Raw genomic sequence first — 22,500 nt, 5'->3', positions numbered from 1 at the left:
TCGGGTCTGCCGGAACCGCGGCAGGACCACGCCCACTGCTGCGTGGAGATGGGCCTCAGCATGCTGAAGACCATCAGGTACCGACCCGGTTCTGCTGGGGCCGAGAGGCTGCGCGGGGAAACGCTAACTGTGCTGCTGTGGCAGGTACGTGCGCTCTCGGACCAAACACGACATCGACATGCGCATCGGCATCCACTCGGGCTCGGTTCTGTGCGGCGTGTTGGGCCTGAGGAAGTGGCAGTTCGACGTCTGGTCCTGGGACGTGGACATCGCCAACAAGCTGGAGTCTGGAGGGATCCCGGGGTGAGTGGGGGGGGTTCTGCTGGTCCCGCTGGTGCTGGTCCTGGTGCTGGTCCTGGTGCTGGTTCTGCTGGCTCCTCACCCACCCGCCCCCCTCTGCTCCTCCAGGAGGATCCACATCTCCAAGGCGGCGCTGGACTGCCTGAACGGCGACTACGAGGTGGAGGAGGGTCACGGGAAGGACCGCAACGACTTCCTGCGGCGCCACAACATCGAGACGTTCCTGATCCGGCAGCCGGAGGAGAACCTGCTCACGCTGCCCGAGGACATCATGAAGGAGGCGGCCGGGTCGGCGGACCGCCGGGCCAGCGGCGCCACCTTCAACGAGGCGTCCTGGAGCCCAGAACTGCCCTTCGACAACATCGTGGGGAAGCAGAACGTAAGTCGCAGCGGAGCGGCGCCGCTCAGGTGTTTCCCTCTGTGGGCGTCTGCTCTTCCTCCCCGTCGGTACCGCGTTCATGTCCCGGGTCCGGGTCAAACCTCCTGGACGTGCACGGTGGCGCCGGCGCTCTGATTGGAGGGCTTGGGGGGGGGGCGGAGCTACAGTTAGAGCTGCAGTTCCAGTCCCGTCCAGCGGGGGCGCACGAGTCCAGGCAGAAACAGGAAGTCTGATTTAAGGGTTTTTCCAGGCTGAGGTGCTGCTCAGGTGTGCGGGGGCGGGGGCGTGCGTCTGTGTCTCGTCTGTCACCTGTACCACCGGGACCGGCGGGTTCACTCTGTGCATGTGCTTCCCCTCTAGACTCTGGCCGCCCTAACGAGAAATTCCATAAATCTGCTTCCGAACCATCTCGCTCAAGCTTTGCATGTCCAGTCGGGTCCTGAGGAGATTAACGAGCGCATCGCGAGCGCCATCGCCTCGCGGAGCGGCGATAAGTTGAGGAGAGAACATATCGCGCCTCTCTCTCTGATGTTTAAAGACTCCGGCCTGGAAGAGAAGGTAGCTGGAGCTCACCTGTCCCCCCTCACCTGTCCTCAGAGGACAACGCTTCTCACGCTCCTGCTACTCATGAGTAAACTAAAGGTTTAGCTGTGCTAGCGCAGGCTAATGCTAAAGCCCCGTACGGTGCGATACCCAGCCTGGCCAGCAGGGGCGCCAGCAGCCAGCAAAGCTTCAGCTAGCAGGCTAGCTAATTACAGCTGTGATTCTTTAGCTGTTAGCCTGTTAATGTTAGCACAGGGCTAGCAGGACAACAAGGTCAGGAGCAGCACTTTAGGCCCGGGCTGACCTTTGACCCCCAGGCCTTTAGTTTACTCATGTTGGACCTGTCGTCCTTCTACAGCCGTGAGCATCCACGAAGGACAACCCAGCATCCTCAGGTGCTTCACACAGGAGCTACAGGAGGGCAGACAGACAGGCAGGGAGACAGACAGGCAGGGAGACAGACAGGCAGGGAGACAGACAGGCAGGGAGACAGGCGGGCAGGCAGGGAGACAGACAGGCAGGGGAGACAGACAGGCAGGGAGACAGGCGGGCAGGCAGGGAGACAGACAGGCAGGGAGACAGACAGGCAGGGAGACAGGCGGGCAGGCAGGGAGACAGACAGGCAGGGAGACAGACAGGCAGGGAGACAGGCGGGCAGGCAGGGAGACAGACAGGCAGGGAGACAGACAGGCAGGGAGACAGACAGGCAGGGAGACAGACGGGCAGGGAGACAGACAGGCAGGGAGACAGACAGGCAGGCAGGGAGACAGACAGGCAGGGAGACAGACAGGCAGGGAGACAGACGGGCAGGGAGACAGACAGGCAGGGAGACAGACAGGCAGGCAGGGAGACAGACAGGCAGGGAGACAGGCGGGCAGGCAGGGAGACAGGCAGGCAGGGAGACAGACGGGCAGGGAGACAGACAGGCAGGGAGACAGACAGGCAGGGAGACAGACGGGCAGGGAGACAGACGGGCAGGGAGACAGACAGGCAGGGAGACAGACAGGCAGGGAGACAGACGGGCAGGCAGGGAGACAGACAGGCAGGGAGACAGACAGGCAGGGAGACAGACAGGCAGGGAGACAGACAGGCAGGGAGACAGACAGGCAGGGAGACAGACGGGCAGGCAGGGAGACAGACAGGCAGGGAGACAGACAGACAGGGAGACAAACAGGCAGGCAGGGAGACAGACAGGCAGGCAGGGAGACAGACAGGCAGGGAGACAGACAGACAGGGAGACAAACAGGCAGGCAGGGAGACAGACAGACAGGCAGGCAGGGAGACAGACGGCAGGGAGACAGACAGACAGGCAGGCAGGGAGACAGAGCGGGCAGGGAGACAGACAGACAGACAGGCAGGCAGGGAGACAGACAGACAGACAGGCAGGCAGGGAGACAGACGGGCAGGGAGACAGACGGGCAGGGAGACAGACAGGCAGGCAGGGAGACAGACAGGCAGGCAGGGAGACAGACAGGCAGGGAGACAGACGGGCAGGCAGGGAGACAGACGGACAGGGAGACAGACAGGCAGGCAGGGAGACAGACAGGCAGGCAGGGAGACAGACAGGCAGGGAGACAGACGGGCAGGCAGGGAGACAGACGGGCAGGGAGACAGACAGGCAGGCAGGGAGACAGACGGACAGGGAGACAGACAGGCAGGCAGGGAGACAGACAGGCAGGTGGATCACTGATCTGTTTCTTGAACCTTTGATACTTTTAAATTTGATTCTGAAGCCACGATCAGATCTGATCACTAATGACGGTCGTTTCCATGGAAACAGCAGAGTTTGAGGATATGTGAGCTTCTCCCAGGTGACTCCCAGGTGACTCAGGTGAATCACAGGTGAATCACAGGTGACTCTCAGGTGACTCTCAGGTGACTCTCAGGTGAATCACAGGTGAATCACAGGTGAATCACAGGTGAATCACAGGTGACTCTCAGGTGACTCTCAGGTGAAACAGGTGTTCTCTTTGGTGAATGCTCTGCTGCCACATCTTTTCCTGCTGCATCTGTAGAACCTTTGATCCACTTCCTGGTTCCTCCTTGTTTCTCTTTGATGTCTTCACTTGTTTGTTTCTTTGTTTGTTTTAGTCTTTCATCTTTGCTAATTTCCCAGCAGCCTTTGAGAGTTGGGAGGGGCGGGGCCATCACGGCGGGAGGATGATTAAATCTTTGATGTTTTGAAAAACCAAATGAAAACCTGTAATTGTCTGTTGTTGGTGAGAGCTGCTTCAGATTTGAGCTTCTTTAGCGGTAGCGGTTAGCTGTCCTCAGCTAGCATGTGTCGTGTCCTCACGTCTCTTCCAGTACTCCCAAATGAGGGACGAGGTGTTCAAGTCCAACCTGGTGTGCGCCTTCATCGTGCTCGTCTTCATCACCACCATCCAGAGCCTCCTTCCCTCCACCAGGTAGGAGAACCTGTCTGCTGTAGCTCCGCCCACTGCCGCACCAGTCAGGAGCAGTGTGCTACCATTAGCTGTAGCGTTAGCTGTAGCGTTAGCTGTGGCGTTGGCTGTGTCTGAGCAGGACTGTCACCATGGCGATCCAGTTCTCGGTCCTCATCGTGCTGCACTCCTGCCTGGTCCTGGTCACGACGGCCGAGGACTACAAGTGTCTCCCGCTGGCGCTGCGTCAGGCGTGCTGCTGGATCAACGAGACCTACGCCGCCAGGAACGTCATCGTCTTCGTCTCCATCCTCATCAACTTCCTGGGAGCCATGATCAATATCGTACGTTGGGATGTTGCTTCCTACTCTAAATGTTCCTCCAGAACCGTTCTGCATGCTTCCGTCCTTCATGTGAGACACCTGCATCTTATTTTGAAACCTGTGGAGGACTTCCTGCTCCTGGTGAGGAGGTCTGTGGAGGACTTCCTGCTCCTGGTGAGGAGGTCTGTGGAGGACAGCTGCTCCTCTTCAGCCCAGTAGACTGTACTAATGTCCAGACGGTGACCGTGTCCATGTCCACCGGGGACAGTCACTGACATCTGTTCATCCAAACGGATGCTAATGCTAATGCTAAGCAGTTTCCCAGTCAGACCAGTGGTGGTGTTAATGGTGACTGTGGCTCTCACACAGCTGTGGTGCGACGTTGACAAGTCCGGCAGTTTGAGGAACCAGACGTTCAACGAGTCGTCCTCCGTCCCAGACATCTGCTTCTACCCAGAGGTAGTTCCTGTCCGAGTCCTGCAGCCACGTCCATCTGCCCCACGTCCCTCCCCAGCATCTGCTCGGACCCAGCGGGGGGTCGTCCGACCCTGGAGCCGCCTGCTGGGGCGGCTTCCAGGTGTCCAGTTAGCAACGCCGAGCTAACCTGAGTCCTGCGCTGATGCTCGGAGAGACGATGTCATTTAAGTTGGACTGTTTCCTTTTTGTAGTAGCCATTAGCGTTAGCGCTGAACGTAGCTCCAGCATGTCGGAGCCTCCACGCTAAATCGATGGCTGGCGTTAGCCGACCCACAGAACCGTCGGGATCTTCTGTCCAGCTGTGTCGGGACGGGTGCGGGACGACGTGGCTGCAGATGTTAGCTAAGGCTAGGCTACTGAAGCTAGCACCGTGAGTGCTTGCTAACCCGGCCCTCGCGCTCTCCTCTGGCCCAGTACTTCGTGTTCACAGGTGTTCTGGCCATGGTCACCTGTGCAGTGTTCCTGCGGCTGAACTCCATCCTGAAGCTGGCGGTGCTGCTGGTGATGATCGCCGTCTACTCGCTGCTGACGGAAGCCTTCTACGCCTCCCTGTTTGTCCGCTACGACACCGTCCACCACAACACAGAGTGAGACTTCGTTTCCCATCATTCCCTCCTAAAAACCCAGAAAGGGGGGTGGTGGGTTGGGGGGCGGAGATGCTCTCACCTGGCAGGTGTTGCCAGTGTTCCTCTGGTGACCTTTAACCTTCATGGATCACTTCCTCTTCATCAAAGCATCAAAGCTTCTGCTTTGTTCCCACAGGAACTTCCTGGGCACCAAAGAGACGTCGCTGCTGCTGATGGCCATGTTCCTCCTCGCCGTCTTCTACCACGGCCAGCAGGTGAGACCGGACCCACCGGGCCTCCGCTTTGACCTTTGACCTGAGGATGTTGGACTTGGTTAGTGAAGGTTAACAGAGCGTCGCCCGTTCGCTCCATTAACCCGTCACCGCGGCGACGCTGCTGCTTCACTCCGAGTCGACCGTCTGTTGAAACGAGAGCCGGCTCTCAGAGACCGTGTCACCTGATCACCGTCGGCACGACAACCTTTGTGTGTCCTCAGCTGGAGTACACGGCCCGGCTGGACTTCCTGTGGCGCGTCCAGGCCAAGGAGGAGATCAACGAGATGAAGGAGCTGCGAGAACACAACGAGAACATGCTGAGGAACATCCTGCCCAGTCACGTGGCCCGACACTTCCTGGAGAAGGACCGGGACAACGAGGTGACGTGCTGCGCCTGTGTTGGGCTACGCTGGTCCTGCTGGTCCTGCTGGCCCTGCTGGACCCGCTGGTCCCGCTGGTCCTGCTGGTCCCGCTGGTCCTGCTGGCCCTGCTGGACCCGCTGGTCCCTCTGGTCCTGCTGGCCCTGCTGGTCCCTCTGGTCCCGCTGGACCCGCAGGTCCCGCTGGTCCTGCTGGTCCTGCTGGTCCTGCTGGTCCCTCTGGTCCCGCTGGTCCCGCTGGTCCCGCTGGTCCCTCTGGCCCTGCTGGACCCGCTGGTCCCGCTGGTCCTGCTGGTCCCGCTGGTCCCTCTGGCCCTGCTGGTCCCGCTGGTCCCTCTGGCCCTGCTGGTCCCGCTGGTCCCGCTGGTCCCTCTGGCCCTGCTGGTCCCGCTGGTCCCTCTGGCCCTGCTGGTCCTGCTGGCCCTGCTGGTCCTGCTGGTCCCGCTGGTCCCTCTGGCCCTGCTGGACCCGCTGGTCCCGCTGGTCCCTCTGGCCCTGCTGGTCCCGCTGGTCCCTCTGGCCCTGCTGGTCCCGCTGGTCCCTCTGGCCCTGCTGGTCCTGCTGGCCCTGCTGGTCCTGCTGGTCCCGCTGGTCCCTCTGGCCCTGCTGGTCCTCGTCCTTCATTATTTCCAGCAGGACCAGATTGTGGCCTTCTGATGAATTATTCTGCAGCTCATCAAAGCTCCGTGAGGACCGTTTGTCTCCTGATCTCCGGCTGCATTATTAAACAGGCAGTAAACCGGAACCATTAGCGTCCCCAGTGTCCCTGCTGGGGCTGAGACAGGCGTAGCGACAGGCTTCCCGCCTGCTTCGACCCTTCCTGTCACCCGTCTCCCTGCCTGGTTCTTTGTTCCTCTCAGAGGAGAGCGACCACGGCGCCCCCTGGTGGCGGAGCTGCTCCCTGCTCCTGCAGCTTTAGCTCCTCCCTGAAGATCAGATCGTTTGAAGCTATTTTTAGCTTCGAGTCGACAGGAAGTGTAAAAACACCTGAGCTTAGGATGATGCAGACATCCTGTCAAACACCAGGAATCAAACGCCTTCTTTCCTTCCTTCACAGGAATAAACAGAAATGTGATTTGGAGAATGCTTTGATCCTCCTTTGATCCCTGCAGGAGTTGTACTCGCAGTCTTACGACGCCGTGGGCGTCATGTTCGCATCCATCCCCGGCTTCGCCGACTTCTACTCGCAGACGGAGATGAACAACCAGGGCGTGGAGTGTTTGCGGCTGCTCAACGAGATCATCGCCGACTTTGATGAGGTGAGATCAAATACAGGAGATCAAAGCTGGTTACCCACAATGCACTGCGAGAGCCATCAGGACCGGCACCTGGATCCTGCTGTCACAGCCTGAGAGCGTCAGGAGGGCTGAAGCTCCGCCTCCTTCACACACGTTCTGAACTAAAGTCGGCTAGTTAGCTTGCTGCTAACGGGGAGCTGAAGCCGTAGCTAGGAAGCGCTGCTGAGCTGCGATCGACCACGATAATATTTCACATGAATGAGCGACGCTAACGCTAATGCTAACGTCGGCGCTGTCGTCGCAGCTGCTCGGCGAGGACCGTTTCCAGGACATCGAGAAGATCAAGACCATCGGCAGCACCTACATGGCCGTCTCTGGCCTGTCCCCTGAGAAACAGGTCTGACCTTCACAGGTGGGGGGGGCGTCGCTGCTGCGCCGGTGATCTGATTGGTTCTCTGCTCCTCCCACAGCAGTGTGAAGACAAGTGGGGTCACCTGTGCGCCCTGGCCGACTTCGCCATCGCGCTGAACGAGAGCATCCAGGAGATCAACAAACACTCCTTCAACAACTTTGAGCTGCGGATCGGTGAGATGCTGGACCTGATCTGTGCTCAGCGGATCCCATGAGTCGATCCGCTGGTTCAGAAGGTCCCAGGAAGGTAATCCACCTCTCCCCGCAGGTATGGCCCACGGCTCGGTGGTGGCCGGCGTGATCGGCGCCAAGAAACCTCAGTACGACATCTGGGGGAAGACGGTGAACCTGGCCAGCCGCATGGACAGCACCGGCGTCAGCGGCAAGATCCAGGTCCCAGAGGAGACCTTCCTGATCCTGAAGGAGCGCGGCTTCGCCTTTGAGTACCGCGGCGAAATCTACGTGAAGGGCATCAGCGAGCAGGAGGGCAAGATCCGGACGCACTTCCTGCTGGGCCGCGTGCAGCCCAACCCCCTCATCATGCAGCCCCGCCGGGTGATCGGGCAGTACTCGCTGGCGGCCGTCGTGCTCGGACTCGTGCAGTCGCTGAACCGGCAGAAGCAGAAGCAGATCCTGAACGAGAACAACAACTCGGGCATCATGAAGGGCCACCACTACAACCGCAGGACGTTGTTAGCGCCCGGCGGCTCCGAGGTGGGGGGGGCCCATCACGCCGAGGCAGCGGACAAGACCGAGTTGAACTGAGGCGGCGCCGCTGCTGGACTGGTTTCTATCGCCCTCTGCTGGTTCAGGACCAGCACCACCATCAGGCACCTTTTCTGTCATGTGGACCCCCCAAAAATATGTAATTAAAATTCGTGTTTTGGCCAAATTCTGCGAATGTAGAGCTGGTCTGGATTCAGAAGGGGGGGGGAACCCCCCCCCCCCCACGTTGATCTCAAAGATGCTAAATTCAAGCATCAAGTTATGTATCATGTTACAACTGCAGCTAGAAGGAATCAGTGCCGTTAGCATCCGCGTAGCATCATTAGCATTAGCAACAAAGGTTCCTCTCTTAGGTAACAACCATCACCGTCCTCATGCTGGCTATGCAGAGAAGTGCATTATGGGAAATCTTTTAGAGAACTGTTTGAACCCTTAACAATAATAAAAATTAGCACAAAATGGAAGCACAAACAGCCCCCCCCCACACACACACACCCATACACACACACACACCCACACACACACGAGCCAGGAGAAGCCTGTGGAGGCTCCGACGGCGGCTGTCAGTGTTAAACGTCTCCGTGGTTTCGTGCTGACGGTGTCACATTAGCAACGGTCTTAGCAAACATCCCTGAATAAATATTCTAAATGTTAAAACAAACTTTTGAAACGTGTTTTGATGATAAACCTGAAGATTAGCAGTGACGCTCAGATAATGTTGCTCCTGTTAGCACAGCCCAAGTCAATCGGCCCCAAATGGACTTCTGACTCCTCCCACTCAGGGTTAACTCAGCCAATAGGATCGCGTCTGCCTCCCGCCATGAGCAGCAGGGGGAGGAGACTGTCGGGAGGGAGGGGCCAGGTGGGACAGGACCGCGCTGCTCCGCGTGTTTGACCCATGACTGACCACGCCCTGAAGCCCCGCCCACCCCGACCCTTTCTTTTTTGTATTTCTTTTATATATGAAAACACAATAAACGGGGTCTGATTTTTTAAGTTTGGTTGCCTGTATTTTATAATCTGTTTTATTTCTACCGACAGATTTACGTTCAGCAGCGTTTGATGACGTCAATGATTGTTGACGTGGCAACGAAGGTGGCGCGAGCTCGAACGGCCAGCAGGTGGCGGAAGAGGAGCTCGCCGCTCTTCTGTTGCCATGGCGACCCGATCTCCCTGACATCAAACGACAGCAGCTTTGGTTGCTCCTCACATTCATTTAGTGGAGAAACCAAAGCTTGAAAGTGCAGAAGAAGATTATCGAGAAGGTTTCCCTGAAGCTTCTGCCTTCAAATTGAGCCACATTTATTCATTTAATTGTTCAACATCTATTTTAATTTGAGATGAGCAGGAAGTGCACGTGATCTCAAAGAAAACATCAAACGACCCGATGCCACAGTGGGAAGAAGAGCTGGCAGAGGAACAGGAGGAGAAAGGAGTTGCCATGGCAACTGTTGCCATGTTGGGGGAGGGGAGATTTAACAGCGTGTGTGTGTGTGTGAGAGAGAGAGAATGTTTCTGCTTATGCTCGATCTCCAACCTCTGAGGAACCTTTAAAGAACCCGGTTCAGGTTCAGGAACCTACTCACTCACACACACATACACACACACGCATTCACACATACACACACACACACAGAAATGACCTTTTCTCAGGCTAAAGGTGGAGGGAGTTTATTTTCATGACATGATGTCACCAAACTAAAGCGAGTAGAGGGCGTGGCTTTTCCACACCTGCACAGGTGGATCAGAGGTGATGATGTCATCAGTGCAGGTTGACTCAGGTGACTCGAACATGGTGTCATCACGTTTAAATGTTGATGATGTCATAGTTCGGTGATAGAAATCACCGTAGACAGATGATTGACAGCTGGTCTGCCTGGGCGGGGGGGTCTGAATGGCCCCAGAAGAACAAGTGTCCTACATTCAGCCGCCGTGGTTACATAAAGTGGCTGCTGCCACACGGGACGGCATGCTGTCTGTTGCTAAGCAACAAGCCCTGGAGCTCTGTCTTGCTGGGCCGCGGCTGCACCTGAAAGAGCTCAGATGGGTCAATGAGGACAGAAGTAAAAGAGGAAGACAGGAAGTGGACAAAAGGCAGCCCTTAGGGGGACACCTGTGGTGCTCAGAGCAGCAGAACCCCCCCCCCCCGAACGGCTGGTGGGTTGACTGATGATGTCACAGCCCAAGATGGCTGCTGCTGCTCTCCAGACTGGTTTCACTGGGAGGGAGTGGTGACATGGTCCTGGGCTAACGGTGTTTCGGAGCTGGTCTGGAGCGGCTTCCTGTTGCCGTGTCAACAGGAACGTGAAACAACACCTCGGTGAACCTCGTTCCTGAGGTGAAGAGTCTCTCCGACACGGATTCAAGCTTCTGTCACCACGACGACCGGTCGCTACAGAACGACAGCGCTTGTTTGGCTCCTGTGTGACGTTGGTTAGCAGAGCTGGTGCAGCTAATTAGCTGGTGGAGTTGGTGCACCAGGACAGAGCTCACACGCAGTGCACGTGTGTGTGTGTGTGTGTGTGTGTGTGTGTCCCATATGCTTGATCAATCAGCTGCTCTCCCACATGGAGGGTGGATGTGAGGGTTCTGTTGCTAGGCGACAGCCTGGGCTTCTGCAGCCAATCACAGTGAAGCAGGAAGTCACCCTGCACCAGTTCGGTGTGTGTGTGTGTGTGTGTGTGTGTGTGTGTGTGTGTGTGTTGATTAGCGACCAGATTCAGCTAAATATGAGTTGGATGTTTACAACTTGTAGAATTATCAAATATTGCTGCTTTAACCTGTTTATATTTCTTTCTTTTTGGAGTACTTTGCCAGTTTTGTCTGCTATTATCAGTTAAAGAAGCAGCTTTAAGTCATTTTATATATTAAAGAGTAAAAAGACTCCTGATCTCCACATTTGCTCGACCTCCTTCGTTCTTACGTAATCAGTTAAATATTTGAAGCTCCAGAAGATGGAGGTCAGAGTCTGAGGAACAGCTGAGGAACGTCTCAACGTGTCCACCAATCACAGCGGTTGGATGTTTTAGGAAAAGAAGTCCAGAATCATCAGGTTCATCATTTTCTTATGGTTTTATTATTGTTGCACCATTTCTACAAGTACAGATCATTAAAATGCATCAAATCTGGTTTCTGGGATGAACGAGTGGGAGGAAGGACGAAGACATGAAGATATCGAGTCCATGGATGCAGACTGACAAGAGCTTTTTCATATTTTTCCACCAAAACGACGGGACGACAGCTCAACCAACCACACACATGCAGATTTTTTTAGCTTTTTCTTTTTTACGGAGTCGAGAGGAAGAAAAATGGAGCTGCGGCGTTTTTCTGCTGTGTGCTACGAGTTAGGGAGGAGGACATGTCCTGTCCTCCAGCAGAAGACCAAGAGGAGGACCTGTGGTGGAGGACACGTCCTGTCCTCCAGCAGAAGACCAAGAGGACGTGTGGTGGAGGACACGTCCTGTCCTCCAGCAGAAGACCAAGAGGACGTGTGGTGGAGGACACGTCCCGTCCTCCAGCAGAAGACCAAGAGGAGGACGTGTGGTGGAGGACACGTCCCGTCCTCCAGCAGAAGACCAAGAGGAGGACGTGTGGTGGAGGACACGTCCCGTCCTCCAGCAGAAGACCAAGAGGAGGACGTGTGGTGGAGGACACGTCCCGTCCTCCAGCAGAAGACCAAGAGGAGGACGTGTGGTGGAGGACACGTCCTGTCCTCCAGCAGAAGACCAAGAGGAGGACGTGTGGTGGAGGACACGTCCCGTCCTCCAGCAGAAGACCAAGAGGAGACCTGCTTCTTCTGACACGCACGTAGACGAGCAGAGATGAAGCCGAAGTGATGGTGAGGAGCGCTGTTGCCATGGAAACCTGACAGGGAGACACTTGTTCACGTTTTCTAACTTCGGGGCCGATTGTTTAAAAGTTATTAAAAGTTTCCCGTTAAGAAGAAACTCGTACAAAGATGCAGCAGCAGGTGGACCACACACCTCCGGACCACCTCCGTGGTCCAGGGGACCCGCCTGATCCTCCATAGCTCCTGATATCTTCACCATCACTTCTTCTGACACCAGGAGGATCATGGGAAATGACGTGATGGGTGATGGGTGAAGGTGTGGCGAGGAGCCCACCAGAGTGGAGCTGAGATGTTGCAACCTCTGACTGGACGACTGATGGGGACGATGGGATGGTGGACACAGACTGGTATCAAAGTTGAGTACTACAGCAGGAGGAGGTCAGGTGACGAGGTCGCCACCTTCGGGGCGGCGACCTTGGTTTTCATGGTGGGTTCAGACCCTTTTGGGAGAAGAAGCTGTCCATTAATCTTGAACTGCTACGGTTTGATCCTTGCTCGCTGCCCCTGTGGCGTTCGCCTCTTTAGCTGACGTTTCCATGGCTGGTGTTGAGCTGGGGGCGGCGGCCACCTCTGTGGGCTTGGGGTCAGGGGTGACGGCGGGCGCCGCCTCGGCCTTGGCCGTCGGTGCTGCAGGGGCCTCAGTCTTTGTGGCGTCGGCCTCGTCTTTGCTCTCCTTGGCTGCCGGAGCTGCTGCCTTCTCCTCAGCTTTGGCCGACTCGGCGCTCTTGGCGGCCTCCGCTTTGGGCTCGGCGTTGGCCGCCACCTTCTCGGGCTCCTGCTTCTTCTCATCGCTCGCCGCTGCAGCGTCGGCCGCTGGAGCCTCTTTGGCCGCCGTGTCATTTGCTACTTCCTTAGCATTAGCGGTAGCTTCATCTTTGTTGTCTTTAGGCGCTTCGCTCTCCTCGGCCGACGCCCCCTCCGCCTTGGCGTCCTTGTCTTTGGCCTTGTCGTCGTTTATGTTGTAGCCCTTCTTCTTTTTGCTGAGCTTTCCTCCCATGTTGGATCTCTGACCTGAGAAGAGACGGAAAAGAATTATCATTTTTGTTGACCACAACCAGAACCAGAACCAGACAGCTGTTCTGGTTCCTGTCGCAGCTTGATACGCTCCAACAATGGCTCCTGTCTCTGCTCCATCCCATCATTTCCCTGCTGGATGGTGTTGCCATGACAACGACTTTAACAACTTCTGTTCAGCGAGAGAGGCGTTAGCAGACCAGTGGAACCAGATGATCTCCTTAATGGTTCATTGATGATGAAGGTGAGAACAATAATTGATGGATATTCTGTGTTAGCTTATGTTAGCATGAACAACAAAGGCCGGGCCTGAGCTCCGCCCCCTGGTCCAGACGGCCGATTCAAGTCTTTGTCGCTGAACTGCAGCAGAAATGGGATGAAAACTGGAGCAGAAAAATTGGCCTAATCACACAGATGCACAAATAAAATCATGGAGAAAAGCTTTTCTGCTGTGGAGCAGAGAGCAAAGCATGCTGGGAGACGGCTGATCTGGGATCTGGGGGTGGGAACAGCCTCCGCCTGCCGGTCTGACCTCCAGGCTTCCATCCTGGTCTGGCAGGTCCTCCAGGAGCTGATGAAACTGGAGCTAAAGGGGAAAATGGGCTAAGTGGCGGCGCGTGTGGTCACTTCCTGTCTCTGACGATGACATCATCAGGATGTGGCGGGATGGAGCTCGCCGCCCTTTCAACACGACGTGGACACGTCTGTCTGAGGGATGGAGCAGCTCCAGGGGGTCCCAACGGGGTCAAAGGTCACCACTGCTGAAGAATCACCTCCACAGCCACAGGAAACCAGTTTCACCATCATCACCATCTTCATCATCACCATCATCATCATCACCACCATCATCATCATCACCACCATCATCATCACCATCATCACCATCTTCCTCATCACCATCATCATCATCACCATCATCATCACCACCATCATCATCATCACCACCATCATCACCACCATCACCATCATCATCACCATCACCATCATCACCACCATCACCATCTTCATCATCACCATCATCATCATCACCACCATCATCATCACCATCACCACCATCACCATCATCATCATCACCACCATCACCATCATCATCACCATCATCACCACCATCACCATCATCATCATCACCACCATCATCATCATCATCACCATCATCATCATCACCATCATCATCATCACCACCATCACCATCATCATCACCATCATCACCACCATCACCACCATCATCATCATCACCACCATCATCACCATCACCATCATCACCACCATCATCACCACCATCATCATCACCACCATCACCATCATCATCACCATCATCATCATCACCATCATCACCACCATCATCATCACCATCATCATCATCACCACCATCACCACCATCATCATCACCATCATCATCATCATCATCACCACCATCATCATCACCACCATCATCATCATCATCATCACCATCATCATCACCACCATCATCTTCATCACCACCATCACCATCATCATCATCACCACCATCATTATCTGAACATCTGAGATCTCCCATGTAAAGTGTGAGGACCAGATGAGCCCAGATGTTTATCCAGGTCTGCAGGCAGTGAGCAGATCCTGGTCCTGCTGGTCCCTGAGCAACAACCCACCATGGCTACACGGTGACTCTCTGTAGCTTCAGTTGTTAGAAATCACTTTGACTCTGAAGTTTCAGCTGTGACACAAATTCAAATCTTCTTTGACATTTTGGAAACACTGAACACCCCCCCGCCCCCCCCCCCGCTTACTCCCCCCCCCTCTACCGCCCCTGCCCCCCCCCCCCCCCCCCCCCCGCTTACTCCCCCCCCCCTCTACCGCCCCTGCCCCCCCCCCTCCTCCCGGGGGGGAAGGTTCATCCGCTGTCACAACCATAACGCCAGCGGAGGACAAATTCGACACTAAACTCTAGATAACCCCGACACACCACGGGGGGGGGGCTGTGTGTGGGGGGGGCTGTCTGGACCGGCGTCCAGGCGTCCCAGAATTCCTCAGTGGAACCAGAGTTGAGTTACATCAAGGTTGTTTCACAGAATGAATGATGTCATTAGGGGAACATGAATTAAATCGGCCTTCATGACGCTCCATGTTCCGTCCTGCTGATCGCACCTGCATCTGGTGTGCACGTACACGTGCACATAAACACTCCCCCCACCCTCAGAGATCTGGAGGAAGGAGGCGTTCCTGCCCCGCTGGGTACGGAGCAGCGAAGGGGGTCAGCTGAAGCTGTGATTCCCTGGAAGAGGAAGCAGGATGATGTGAGGGGCGGGGCCATCTTAGGGGCGGGGCGATGGGACATGGTGAGGGGCGGGGCCAGTGGAGGGGCATGATGAGGGGCGGGGCACACACGCACTAACACTCTCTCTCTCTCACACACACACACACACACTTTCTCTCTCACACACACTCTCTCTCACACACACACACACACGCACACTAACACTCTCTCTCTCACACACACACACTCTCTCTCACACACACACACACACTCTCTCTCACACACACACTCTCTCTCTCACACACACACACTCTCTCTCACACACACACAGTCTCTCTCCCTCACACGCACACACACACACACACACACACACACACACACACACACACACACACACAGTCTCTCTCCCTCACAAACAAACACACTCTCTCACACACACACACACACACTCTCTCCCCCTCACACACACACACACACACACACACACTCCTGCTCAGGTGTTTCTGACTGACTTTGTCTCCAACACAGGGATCAATTCAGTTACTGGTCTCTAATCAGTGCACGTATTGATCATCTATTTCCACAGTGTGTGTGTGTGTGTGTGTGTGTGTGTGTGTGTGTGTGAGGCATCGTCTCAACGCTCTGACACACCAACACGCCGGCGGCGGCGTGATGGATGAGTCATCAGGATGGATGAAGCCACCAGGTGAGTTCCGTCCCTGTTGCCATGGTGATTTCAGCTGATCACAGCAGGTGTTGATTCCTGATTATTGATCCGATCTGCTGCTGCGGTTTGATGATGGATGAGCCCCTTCGTTTCCATGGCAACCCAGAAGAATTTCAACGCTAACTAAAACACTTGAAGGAGGACTCCTGTGCGCGCGTGCGCGCTCGTTTCTCCTCCCGGAGAGCTCTTTCATCTGTCGAGGATGAAGACCACATACGAAGCCCCCCCTCCACACCCTTATCTCAGTGCGCATGCGCGCCACCGCAAACAAAGGACCAGGTAATTAACACACGCGCGCACACACGCACGCGGAGGATGAAGAACAAAGTTTGAATTTATGCAGAACAATAAAGGTCCCCCCCCGGGATCCCTGATCCCTGAGGTGAAGGGATCCACCTGGACGCTGACAGAAGCAACAGAATCTGTGCGCGCTCCAGTCGCAGTCACACAAAGGAGGGAGTGTGCGTGTGTGCGTGTGCGTGGAGGGTTTTTTTCTCCCTGATTGATCAGTTTCCAGGTGCGGAATAAAAAAGGGATCCAGTCTCATTAATCCAGTTGATCCGAGATTAAAGATCTTCTTTCGGTCATCTGCAGGCGCGTGTCCCTCTCGCGGTACACACCCCTTTTTTTTCCTCCGGAGCGCGTGCACATATATCACCCGCGAAAAATGAAACAAAAATCGTAAAGAGGGAAATCGAATCGATCCCGACAGGGATCGATTCGATCTTCGATCTGTTTCCTTTATTTGCACCAAAGCTGCGGCTCTTTTGTCTCTCGCGCTCCTGCGCCGCGTGCGCGGCCGCTCCATCAAATAAGGCAAAAGAGGCGAATAATGAGAGGAATGGACCGCGCACGTGCCCCCCGAGCGCGGACCGGATCCGTCGGTTCTTACCTGGTCGCTCGAGTTCCGGCGCTGCTCGTGGCTCGTGGCGCAATCGCGGCTTTTTACGGCTTCTTTTGCGCGTCAGGCGGCGTGTGGCTGCTGCGCGCTGCGGGCTCCACTCCTCCGCCTGCGCGCACACGCGTCCGTGCGTGCGCGTCGGCGGAGCGGAATCCAAGTGGTTTCCAGTTGAATGAAAATGTTTTTACTGGTTTATCATGAGGAGAAGAGCGGATTTTTCCCGTCTGGCCGCTGGGGAGGCGCTAAAAGCCTCATTCCTCGGTCACCACCGCGAATCTTTGACTGGCGACCACATTAGTGGAGGATTAAAGTCCCGCAACAACTTCCTGCGCTCGAAAATCTCCTCATTTTTGGATGTTGGGACTGTTTTAATTGCTGCGGCCTCGCTGCGCCCCCTGTCGGGAGCCGCGCGCACCTGCAGGCGCGGAACTGAACGACAAATATAATAATTCATTAATAAGTCTCTTAATCAATATTATTCAGGCGTGTTTGCCAATAATTTATGTTGTTACTGCGCAGAATGAGTCCTGTGTTTAATTTGAGATAGTCAAACATGAAGACGAGTTGTTAGAGTTCTTACTCAAACTTTTAATTAAATTAATTTAAAATCCAAGGTAGTTTTCTCTGTCAACTGGACTGGGTTTCTTCTCTTCTATCCAGAAGGCTTCTTCAGTTCTGAAATCGCTGGGGAGAGAGCTTGAAAATATAGAGCCCCTGTGGCCCATTAGCATGCTAATGATCTGGGTGGTCACCTGAGAGTCATGCAGCCACAGGGGCTCTATATTTTCAAGCTCTCTCCCCAGCGATTTCAGAACTGAAGAAGCCTTCTGGATAGAAGAGAAGAAACAGTCCAGTTGACAGAGAAAACTACCTTGGATACAATGACCTGGATGACTGAGAATTTACACAGACATTAATTTAAAATGAAAACACGATCGCGTCAGTTTGCTTCTTTTATTCTTACAGTTCAGCTTATGTTCATATGAACATATAATGTTTTCAATTCCTCCTGAACTGAAAGGTTGTTTTCTCGAATCACCACTAAGTGGCGCTGTTGGCAAAGAAAGCGCAGAATGATCTTAATTAAGTCATTAACTTCCTCCTTTTTTGTTGTTTTTCCTTTTATGAAGCAAAAAATATAATAATGTTCCGATAAAATATGTTTGACCTTCGTTGCCTTTGTAACCTTCTTCCGTTCAGCTGTTTTATCGTGAATAAAATGTTTATTTCTGTTTGTTCCTTCAGGTTTATCTGGACTTTGTGGACATGTCCCGTCCTGCTGTCTCAGGTCCGGAGGACGGAGCAGACAGCAGGGGGCGCTGCAGCGGCTCCGGCCCGCATTTTGACGGATCTTCCCACCGGACGCGACCGTCACTTCACCAACACCTTGAGGCCACGCGGACTTTAACCAGGAGTCGCACCTGTGGGAGCCGGGTGACGTCACGGGGGATCGCGCAGCCGCGTGATCATCCGACACACCTGTGGGTGCCCGCGGTCAGGTTCGGGAGGCGCCCGGCCCGCCTCTCCTCCTCCTCTGGGGCGGCAGGAGGAGCCCGGGAGGCGGAGGAGGAGCTCCAGGTTTGTTCTCCACCGACGGAACCGACTGAAGCTTCAAAGTTTACGCGGCGGTTTCGCTTCGGCCGCCGCACGTTTGACCCGTTTTCAGGACGCGGAGGCGCGCGGAGAGGAGCAGAACCTCCGGGAGGTTCGGCTTTGAAGAGTTCGGGAGGGATCCATGGAACAAAGAGAAGCTCGGCGGCCGGAGCCCCTCCTGGCGCGGACCATCATGCTCTGAGTCTCCGTCCGCGCTCACGAACTTCTGGAAAGTTGCTGGAAACGGGCCCAACGACACATGAGCGGGTTCGGGCGGCCGCGCGCGGTTCTGACGCTCAATCCTGCCGGATCCGCGTGAACATGGATAATTTCTTCTCAGAGGTAAGAAGCGTCGTGCTGCGCGTCGGCTCCATATGTTGGACCGGCCGCCTCTTCAACGCACGCGCCCAACTCCCAGTGCGCGTTCTGTGGTGGCGCAGAGCAGCGCTGGTTCTGCACCAGTTACTCCAGAACCCCTCAGACACGGGGCAGACGGGGGGGGGCAGACTGGGGGCCTGGACGGTCCCAGCGGATCCTGTGGTATTTCCTCTTCCTGCAGAGAGCGGAGGAGTTTCATGAGGAGCTAAAAATAGAAGCTGGAGCCGCTTTTGTTGTTCAAACTACAGTAAACTACAGCTTAAGTTCAAGCTTAATAACCATTTGGAAACGCTGTAAAACTGCAATAATGTGCTGTAGCGTGTGTGTGTGTCTGTGTGTGTGTGTGTGTGTGTGTGTGTGTGTGTGTGTGTGTGTGTGCGTGCACATTTCTACGTCTATAAAAGTGATGGTAAACAGGTGACTTTCCTGACCCCCCCACCTGTTGTCGGGGGCAACCGTCTGCCCCCCCCACAGGTAGCGGCGCTGCGCTCTGATTGGTGCGTTTGAACAGTTTGGCTTCCTGTGTAGCAGAGCGAAAGGTCAAAGGTCGGCGAGCTGGTAGCCAGCCAGTAAAACAAACATGTTGGAGGGCGAGCGTGCGTGCACAGCTTTTCCAGACGTGCACGTGGGTGTCAGATATCAGCTGCTCTGTTTGTCTTCGGCCGCTGGAACAAAGAAGCTTTGAGGACGTGAAGCCGCTTCAAAGCTTCCTGAAGATTAAAGCTGCTAACGTTCCTCACAAACGATCCTCCAGATGATCAGATCCCGGCTGGGATCAACCCCCAGATGAGGGAGTTGATCCCTTTAAGCATGTTTACAGGAGGGAGAGGCTGAAGCGCCCCAGAGCATCATGGGTAATTGTCTGCGGCTGGTTCTACCCGTGAGAAGGTTCGTGTTTGCACACGTTAGCAGGGCTGCTAATGCTAACACTTGGCTTTAGCTAGGACGGCGTCCGCCGCTCGCTAGCGAGGCGTTGGGTCACTCTCTGATGTTGGCTTTGATGTTGTGGGTGAGCAACACGAGCGTCCCAGCTTCCTGCTCCGGATCAGGTTTCTGTTGTCTCCGGGGGGGGGGGGCAGGTTTAATCAACGCTGGCTGATGCTCGCTGCTGATTGGCCGACGTCCTGATGGCTCAGCCAATCAGCAGCCAGGTGTGTGTCTGTTGACTCAAGCAGCCAGGTGAGCCTGAAGGTCACAGGGTTTGTTTGACTTTGGCTCCACCAATCAGAGCGCAGCTGCTCACACCTGGAGACGAGGACGTTGGTCCGCTCCAACCGTCCCAACCTGGACAGGAAGCGACTAACTAACCCTAACCCTACTAACTAGTGGTCTGGTTGGTTCCTGGTGGTGCCGGTCTGTGCTGGTCCAGCTCTCAGAGGACCAGAATCAGTCGGATCATTAAACACGGAGCAGCTTCCTGTCTGACACGTGGACCCAGGTCCGGGTCCAGGGCCCCCCTGAACCTGAGGCTCAGACCACCAATGGGCTGGAACCGGTCTTGCCGGCGCTGGTCCAAACAGCCGTGAAGTCACCAGACCGGGCCGGAGGTGCTAAACTGGTTTCTGGGTCAGGCTGCTTCAGCTGATCCACCGTCAGGAAACAGGAAGTGTGTCTCCGGCTCGGACTGGTTCCAGTGGGACCCTCGACCCGGATCAGCTGGGACACACGTGGGCCGGGCCTCCGCTCGGGCCTGTGGCACACTCACGTGCACACGCACACACACACACACAGCAGAAGTAATTAGGTCGGGTGGTCTTTTATTTGCCCCCCCCCCCCGCTCTGTTAGCATGTTAGCATGGTGGCTGCTCAATCACTGGATGAGAGCAGGTCGGTGGGCGTCAGTTAGCATTAGCGTGAGTTAGCATGACTGAACACGGCTGCAGCTAAACGGACGAGCCCCCGTCTGACGAGCCCCCGTCTGACGAGCCCCCGTCTGACGAGCCCCCGTCTGACGAGGCCCCGTCGGTCGAGCCCCCGTCGGTCGAGGCCCCCCTGGAGAATGCCTGGCTAAAAATGGCCGCTGCGTCAGCGTCACTGGGATTACAGGCGGGATTAGCCCGCCGCCACCTCGCTGACTCGGCTAACGTGGAACAAAGACCTTCTACCTTCAGCCCGTCAGGCGTTTGCAACAACTCCACGTTTGTTTCGAAGAGGCCAATAGAACCAGAACCAGAACCTTTGACCCACATCCATCGGGGAAGAGGAGCGCCGCGGCGCCGGGCTGGAGGAGGTGGCGAGACGTGGTTCCTCCCACAGCAGCTCGGCAGCTTTGGCCCAGGTGCATCGTGGGAAACGAGGTTCCGCTGGAGGTTCTTTAAAGGTTCCTCTGAAGGTTCCTCTTGGTTCTGAACATTTTCAGCTCTCCTAGAACCTGCTGGACAGATGGTCCAGTTCAGATGATTAGATGTTCTTCAGAGGTGATTGATGGGCCGTGAGGCTGCTGCTGGATCCCGGTGGATCCTGGTGGATCCAGTTATTCCACCTCTCCTGTCCTGGTTAATGTGGGAGGAGCCTGTTGGGCAGCAGATGTTTCCATCCCCCAGAATGCACCAGGTCAGGAGACACAGCAGGGTTCTGTCCCGGTGGAGCTGGGAGCTGTGGTGGAGCACAGGCCGGCGTTTGTTACAGACAGGAAGTGGACTCCTCGGACCGGACAGCTGCTGGGGGGGGGGGAGTGTGTGTGTGTGTGGGGGGGGAGTGTGTGTGTGTGTGTGTGGGGGGGGGGGGGGGAGTGTGTGTGTGTGGGGGGGGGACAATGCTTAGCTGACCATCTGAGACTCACAGGTGTGTGTGTGTGTGTGTGTGTGTGTGTGTGTGTGTGTCAGCCAGGGCCGTGGGGGAGGGGCAGCATTAGCATTAGCATGTGATGCTAATCATGGCTGCTGACCTTCCCACTAAGGCCCAGCTGGAGCTGCTGCCTCCAGCTAAGGTTCCCTCTAGATTTACTGTCCTCCAGCAGCGACGTTGCCATGGTAACGCCATAGCCAGGCCACGGCTGAATCTTCTGGCAGGACCCGATTCTTCAACACGCTACTGCCAACGAAGCTAACGACGCTAACCAATGTTCTCCGTGTTCCTGCTGCAGGGGGACCGTGTGTGGCTACGGGAGGACGACCAGTATCTTCCCAGCACCGTGTCCTCGTGCTCGGGGGGGGGTCGTGGTCTTCACCACAGACTATGGACAGGTAGGGGTGTGTGTGTGTGTGTGTGTGTGTGTGTGTGTGTCACACAGGTGATCCACAGATGATCCAGGACAGCAGTGACCCCCCCCCCCCCCCCCCCGATGGGTCCTCGTACAGTCGCTGTGCATCATGGGAAATGACGGCGAAAGCTGCTTGGAGAAAATAACCGTAAAGAAGCTGGTCATGTGACTAAAGCAGGAAGTGGAACACCTCCACACGTCCGTGGGGGCGGAGCTCCAGGGGCTGCTGGTCGTTCCTCCATCGTCCAGCCGTGCTTCACCTGTGTGTGTTGTGCTGCAGGTGTTCAGGCACAAGCAGCCCACGCTGACCTGGCAGAAGGTACAGGTGATGCACCAGAGCAGCACCAGGGGGGTGGAGGACATGTCCACGCTGGAGGACCTCCACGACGGCGCCATCCTGCACAACCTGTTCCTCCGATACCAGCAGAGACACGTCTATGTGAGTCTGAGCGCAGGTGTTCTGCACACGTCGGCCTTTCGTCCACAGGTGTTTCACATTAGCTCAGCTGGTCGTGACGACCCGTGTGGGCCGTCTGTGGTCTGCTGGGTTCAGAGGCTGGGGTTCCAGTCCCAGGAGTCCTGGGGCAGCTAGCGGGTC

The 22,500-nt window shown here is 55.8% G+C and overlaps 3 protein-coding genes across 5 annotated transcripts in view; 2 read left to right on the top strand and 1 right to left on the bottom strand.

Moving 5' to 3' along the window:
• The window catches only part of adcy8 (adenylate cyclase 8 (brain)), a 16,164-nt gene extending 7,433 nt beyond the window's left edge, over positions 1 to 8,731 (top strand). Inside the window, exons 5-18 of one of the 3 annotated variants that reach the window (XM_029831620.1) lie at positions 1 to 77; positions 145 to 303; positions 409 to 679; positions 1,040 to 1,237; positions 3,530 to 3,630; positions 3,749 to 3,950; positions 4,299 to 4,388; positions 4,821 to 4,993; positions 5,169 to 5,247; positions 5,469 to 5,627; positions 6,739 to 6,885; positions 7,169 to 7,261; positions 7,338 to 7,449; positions 7,544 to 8,731. The exon at positions 1 to 77 is cut by the window's left edge and continues 51 nt beyond it. In XM_029831620.1, coding sequence (XP_029687480.1) covers positions 1 to 77; positions 145 to 303; positions 409 to 679; positions 1,040 to 1,237; positions 3,530 to 3,630; positions 3,749 to 3,950; positions 4,299 to 4,388; positions 4,821 to 4,993; positions 5,169 to 5,247; positions 5,469 to 5,627; positions 6,739 to 6,885; positions 7,169 to 7,261; positions 7,338 to 7,449; positions 7,544 to 8,040 — 2,358 coding nt within the window. In that variant the 3' untranslated portion in view covers positions 8,041 to 8,731. Of the gene's footprint in view, positions 78 to 144; positions 304 to 408; positions 680 to 1,039; positions 1,238 to 3,529; positions 3,631 to 3,748; positions 3,951 to 4,298; positions 4,389 to 4,820; positions 4,994 to 5,168; positions 5,248 to 5,468; positions 5,628 to 6,738; positions 6,886 to 7,168; positions 7,262 to 7,334; positions 7,450 to 7,543 lie in introns of all 3 variants that reach the window. The other 2 variants (XM_029831619.1, XM_029831621.1) reach the window with 2 other exon arrangements.
• Positions 8,732 to 11,049: 2,318 nt separating this feature from the next.
• basp1 (brain abundant, membrane attached signal protein 1) lies at positions 11,050 to 17,041 on the bottom strand. The gene is made up of 2 exons (XM_029830530.1): positions 16,721 to 17,041; positions 11,050 to 12,862 (listed from the first exon to the last, which is right to left on the bottom strand). The coding sequence occupies exon 2, from the start codon at positions 12,846 to 12,848 to the stop codon at positions 12,315 to 12,317; it is 534 nt and encodes a 177-aa protein (XP_029686390.1). The 5' UTR covers positions 12,849 to 12,862; positions 16,721 to 17,041; the 3' UTR covers positions 11,050 to 12,314.
• Positions 17,042 to 18,182: 1,141 nt separating this feature from the next.
• The window catches only part of myo10 (myosin X), a 24,327-nt gene continuing 20,009 nt past the window's right edge, over positions 18,183 to 22,500 (top strand). Inside the window, 4 exon segments of the mRNA XM_029830523.1 lie at positions 18,183 to 18,664; positions 21,786 to 21,848; positions 21,850 to 21,885; positions 22,183 to 22,341. Coding sequence (XP_029686383.1) covers positions 18,644 to 18,664; positions 21,786 to 21,848; positions 21,850 to 21,885; positions 22,183 to 22,341 — 279 coding nt within the window. The 5' untranslated portion in view covers positions 18,183 to 18,643.

The sequence above is a fragment of the Takifugu rubripes genome, chromosome 22 (assembly GCF_901000725.2).
Source record: "Takifugu rubripes chromosome 22, fTakRub1.2, whole genome shotgun sequence".
In the NCBI taxonomy this organism is placed as follows: domain Eukaryota; kingdom Metazoa; phylum Chordata; class Actinopteri; order Tetraodontiformes; family Tetraodontidae; genus Takifugu; species Takifugu rubripes.
This window is presented reverse-complemented; position numbering and strand designations above follow the sequence as displayed.

Bases quoted from the DNA above. Each gene is read 5' to 3' on its own strand.
- basp1 (XM_029830530.1), bottom strand. From the start codon at position 12,848: ATGGGAGGAAAGCTCAGCAAAAAGAAGAAGGGCTACAACATAAACGAC.